This window comes from Brassica oleracea, chromosome C4, assembly GCF_000695525.1.
Source record: "Brassica oleracea var. oleracea cultivar TO1000 chromosome C4, BOL, whole genome shotgun sequence".
NCBI lineage: Eukaryota > Viridiplantae > Streptophyta > Magnoliopsida > Brassicales > Brassicaceae > Brassica > Brassica oleracea.
The window spans coordinates 40,283,816-40,288,543 of NC_027751.1; the positions used below are offsets into that span (position 1 = coordinate 40,283,816).

General features: G+C 35.8%; 1 protein-coding gene across 1 annotated transcript; it reads left to right on the top strand.

The window, feature by feature from the left end:
- Positions 1-340: 340 nt before the first annotated feature.
- On the top strand, positions 341-1,412 carry LOC106341074. The gene is given in 2 exon segments (XM_013779888.1): positions 341-1,055; positions 1,057-1,412. Coding segments are annotated over 2 exon segments (864 nt in total). The 5' UTR covers positions 341-420; the 3' UTR covers positions 1,286-1,412.
- The last annotated feature ends 3,316 nt before the right edge of the window (positions 1,413-4,728 follow it).

Below are 4,728 nucleotides of genomic sequence, written 5' to 3' on the forward strand. Positions count from 1 at the left end.
AGTATTCTGATTTTTTCTTTCACTGCCTTAATTTTTGTTTCTTTATTTTAATCATAGGAAACAGTATTAGAAATATACCAACTGATGCAGATGCCCTAATAAGTCTTGTTGTAAGGAGATGATTAATTCGTCTCAGAATATTGGTTGTGAAAAGAACCACGTCGTTAATAACGTCTTCTTTAATAATCATCAAACTAGATTATAGTTTATCATAACAGAAAGAGAAAACCTGAAGGTGAGTTGGCTAACTCTAAATAGCAAAATCTTCTCCAAGCCAACCAAAAGTTTGAGTAATGCAACAACAACCACTTACTTTTCCCATGCAAACCCTAATTTTCGCATCATCTCTCAATTCTCTCTCGTTCGTGCTCCCTCTAAGCCAATCTCCACCACACATCCTGTAACTCCCACCTTTCTCCGATGGAGGGGCCACGGCTTCCTCCTTCCGCCGCCTTCCATGAATCCGACGATGACAAATCCGACGATCCTCCTTCCGCCTGGCACCGTCCAACCTCGAGTCTCTCCGCATTGCCCTCTCAAGATCCTCCACCACACCATTGGCGTAATCATTCTCTTAATCTCTCTCCAATCCTGGCGACACCTCTGCGGTCTCTCCCTCCTCCCCATTCAATCCCCGAGCTAGAGACCTACGTTGTCCAGGTACCGAGAGATCAAGTCTATTGGACTCCTCCTCCTGAACACGCAAAATACGTCGAAGAACGCCGTAATAACCCGGAGAAAAACAAAAGGAATGGGTGCTCTAAACGTATTATGTGGTTCTTTATCATCTTGATCTTTTTTGGATTCATCATTGGTGCAATCACCCTCATCCTTCACCTCGTTTTCAACCCCACTCTTCCAGTTTTCGCAGTCAAGAGATTAACGGTAAAACCTAGTAATATCGAGATCACGTTGAGAGCCGAGAATCCGACGTCTAACATGAGGGTAAGCTATATGATGGAAAAAACCGGAATGATTTCATTAACGTACAAGAACAAGAGCCTGGGACGCGGGAAATTCCCAAAGATGTCCCAAGCGGCGTCGGGAAATTCCCAAAGATGTAAAGCTCAATGGGTCGACCAAGAACGCCGTTATGCCACCTCGGGGATCAAAACAACCGGTGAGTTTGGTGCTGATGATGGAGCTAAAGGCGGACTATGAAGCAGGACCAGTGAAAAAGAACAAGGAAGTGGTGGTGACTTGTGATGTTAAGGTTAAGGGGTTATTAGATGCCAAGAAGGTCGAGATTGTGTCGGAGAATTGTGAGAGTGAGTTCAAGAACTGACAGTCATATCATATAAGGTGATTGCGTCGTTAGAGTTATAGTGTGCTGTAATGATTTATACTTATGATGTAATGTTCAATTGTTTATTTTTAATTTGTTCTCCAAATGTCTTTGTTATTACACTATTGTTGAGCGACAAAAGAAAACTTGAACAAGGACACGGTAGACAGAGATCAAGGTATTCCATAGATTACACGAGGATTTCGAGGATGCGAGCCTATCTCATATTTTTCGGAATAGGAATGGCCAGGCAGACGTGTTAACAAAAGAAACAAGGACCAAAAGCTATATTTTTTTCATATATATCAGATTCGGTTAGACGGAAGTGCTCTTCGAAAAATCGGCTCGTTTGAATACCACTTGATCTAGCTTAAACTGGTAGCTGACCAAAAAAAAAAAAAATAATAACGCTTCTTGTTTCTTTTATGTTGTATCTTTATTTTGGAGACTACATATAAAATTAGATTATTTGGAATTTATGGTCAATCAACTTTTGACATCGTCAATGAGTCCATCTCGATATAACTGGGCCTGACTTTAATTATTACGTTAAAGCCCGACTCCTAATTCTTTGCTCAAACCATAATGTTACAAATACAAGTATCCATCTACTCATCCATGCAGCTACTCTCAAGAGATATGGTTGAATCTGACTCGAGGTCTCCTGCTCTCCCGATTCACCTCTCAATGGAAAACATCAGTGAGTTACTGCCTGACAACTCTCGACTGTTGCTAGAGCTCTATCTCCTGAGATATAGCTTCCAAATGATTTTTTACTCAGTTTGGAGAGAAAAGAATAATCGGACGGCATGGTGCTTCACCAACTCTGGCCTAGCTACACGATAGGAGTTTAAAAAAAATTGTGTTATGTTTTACAATCTTTATTTCCAGTAACTTAGTCTGTAAAAAATAATTTTTTGTAAATAAATTTTACATATAACCCCTTTTGGACATAAAAAATCGAACGAATTTTGTAAAGGGTTGTAACACTAACACTTTTCAGAAAATCACTCATCTTATTAATATTCTCGTCCAGATATGTTTAACTATAGAATTCTTATGGAATCTTGTGTATTAGTGCTGATATAGATCATCCATCCTAATATTATTCTCATTCAAGTACATTTAATTACATTTAGTTGTGGAGTTTTTATGGAATCTGGTGAATGAATGCTGATATGATTGCATTCTGCAAAGCGTATAATTATTAGTCAACCTTTATATAAATTCTTTTGATTAATCCTATTTACACAAACGTAGGACAATAATAAGTGGAGTTAGTGTAGTCAAATCGGGTTATTATGTTAGCAAATTAATGTTATATGTACTTGTTTGAAAAGTCATATCAAGATGCATTCTTAAAAACACCCATATCAACATACACAATATGCAAAATATTGAACATAAGAAGAAAAAATATGTCACACTCTTTAAAAAAAAATTTACACTAGCGTTATTAAATTGGTCTATTTCCGAATACTAACGGCTTCGTTTCTTTAACGGTCTCTCTCTCTCTCTTCTAACTCTGTTTTTTTTTCTATGACTACCAAAAGATAATCATTATAAAATTTCCATAGTTTATTAAGTATATTTGATATGAGAAAATGATAGTTTATTTATATTTATTGGAGACATATACTTTTTCTATTTCACAAAAATGTCATTTGAAAATTTCACATATATTGGAAGTTATTTAAAAATTATATTTTATCTTCTATTCATGCATTAAATAAATTTATATTTCTAATTAATACATTAAAACAATAGGTTAAGACTAGATTTTTATTTCAAATGTGGTGTTGAAAATATAGAATACACTTTTTGTAAAGCTAAAATAAAATTTCAAAAAGTACTCTTTACGAAACGAATGGAGTAAGATGTTTATAAAATTCCAAAGATTAAGGCAAAATTTTGGGACTCGATCACAACGTGAAATCACATCATATTTCTCATCTCCGATATCATTCAATTGTACATGATATCATTGTTATAAATGGTTCCTGGAAGGTGACTGGTACTTTTCATGTATGGGCTGGTATTGCTACCAAGGAATTTGTTGGATAGTGGTGAAAATTGTGAATTTATGAGGAAGTCTCTCTTTTTTTACATTCTAAATTAGAAGTGTTTTATCATGGTCTCACATATCATTGCACAACTAAAGACGAAAGTGTACAAATTGTTTTGAACTAGTGAAAATGGTGACTAACCAGGTGGAATGGCATGCATTTACCTTTTGAGAAATACATGAAGAATAAAGAGGTCTTTTATTTTCGATATCTGGCTTTCGATATCTCGCTTTTTGTTGAGTAAAGTCAATTTGTGATCAAACCAAATCAGAAGAAGAAAGGTAACTAATGTGGTGTAGTTTGGTTTAGAGAAGTTGTCTAGTGTCTGAAATAGAGTTGTAGTGGTGTGTAAGAAAGAAGTTAAGTAAGAAATAGAGTTATGGGTTAGTGGGAGTTGGTATAGAGTTGTTAGCCATTGCATAGCTTTTGATATAAGGTAGGTAAGTCTGAAAACAAAACTTTATGTAATGAATCAAGAAGAATATGTTTCAGATATGTTCTAAAACAAACACTTCAAATCATGAGTTATGACTGAAATCATAACAGAGAGATGAGTGAACAAAACAGAGTAAGAGTTCACCAAAGTTCTCAGAAATACAACATTGCGCAAACAACACAGAGATGAAGAAGTTAAAATCGTCTATCTGATGTGAGAGCAGGAGAGCACAAAGGCAATGAACCTCCAACAAATGTAGTGAAGGTTGGACGGAAGATGATGCAGCTGATGTCAAACGGGTGAAATAAGGCTAATTACCAACAAAGGAATCACTACAAAAAAACGTTTCCATAACAACGACCATTTACGACGAAAATATTTCCTCATAAATTTACATGATGTTTACAATGCAGGTACGAGGAGACCAAATTTCGTCGTAAACTCCATGTAAATTTACGAGGAAACAGTTTCGTCGTAAAATCCATGTAAGTTTACGACGAAAGTACGTGGAATGAGAAATACGTCGTAATCGTTACATCGACATTACAACGAAACATGTTACCGTTATATTTAGGTGAAAAAGTGTATTCAATGTGCTTTAACTTACCTAATTTCATCGTAAAGTCGTTGTAAATATTATGTTAAAACCATGTAAAAGATTCATTGTAAAATCGTTGTTATATTTCAACTACCCAACTCGAAAATTTATCTATATATATGTCATTTCCCACAACTCTTTTCCTCACAACACACAAACGGAAAAAAAAAATCAGAAAAAAAAATCAGAAAAAAAAGATTTCAAAAAAAATCTAAGAAAAAAGGGCCGGTGGCGGTAGTATTTACGAGTTACGGAGTTGGATGTATTTGCACAAAGATTCCGACGGGAGGGTGACGAACGCATTTCTGAGCGGGCTAGAGACATTCATGCACCAGGCGGGCTG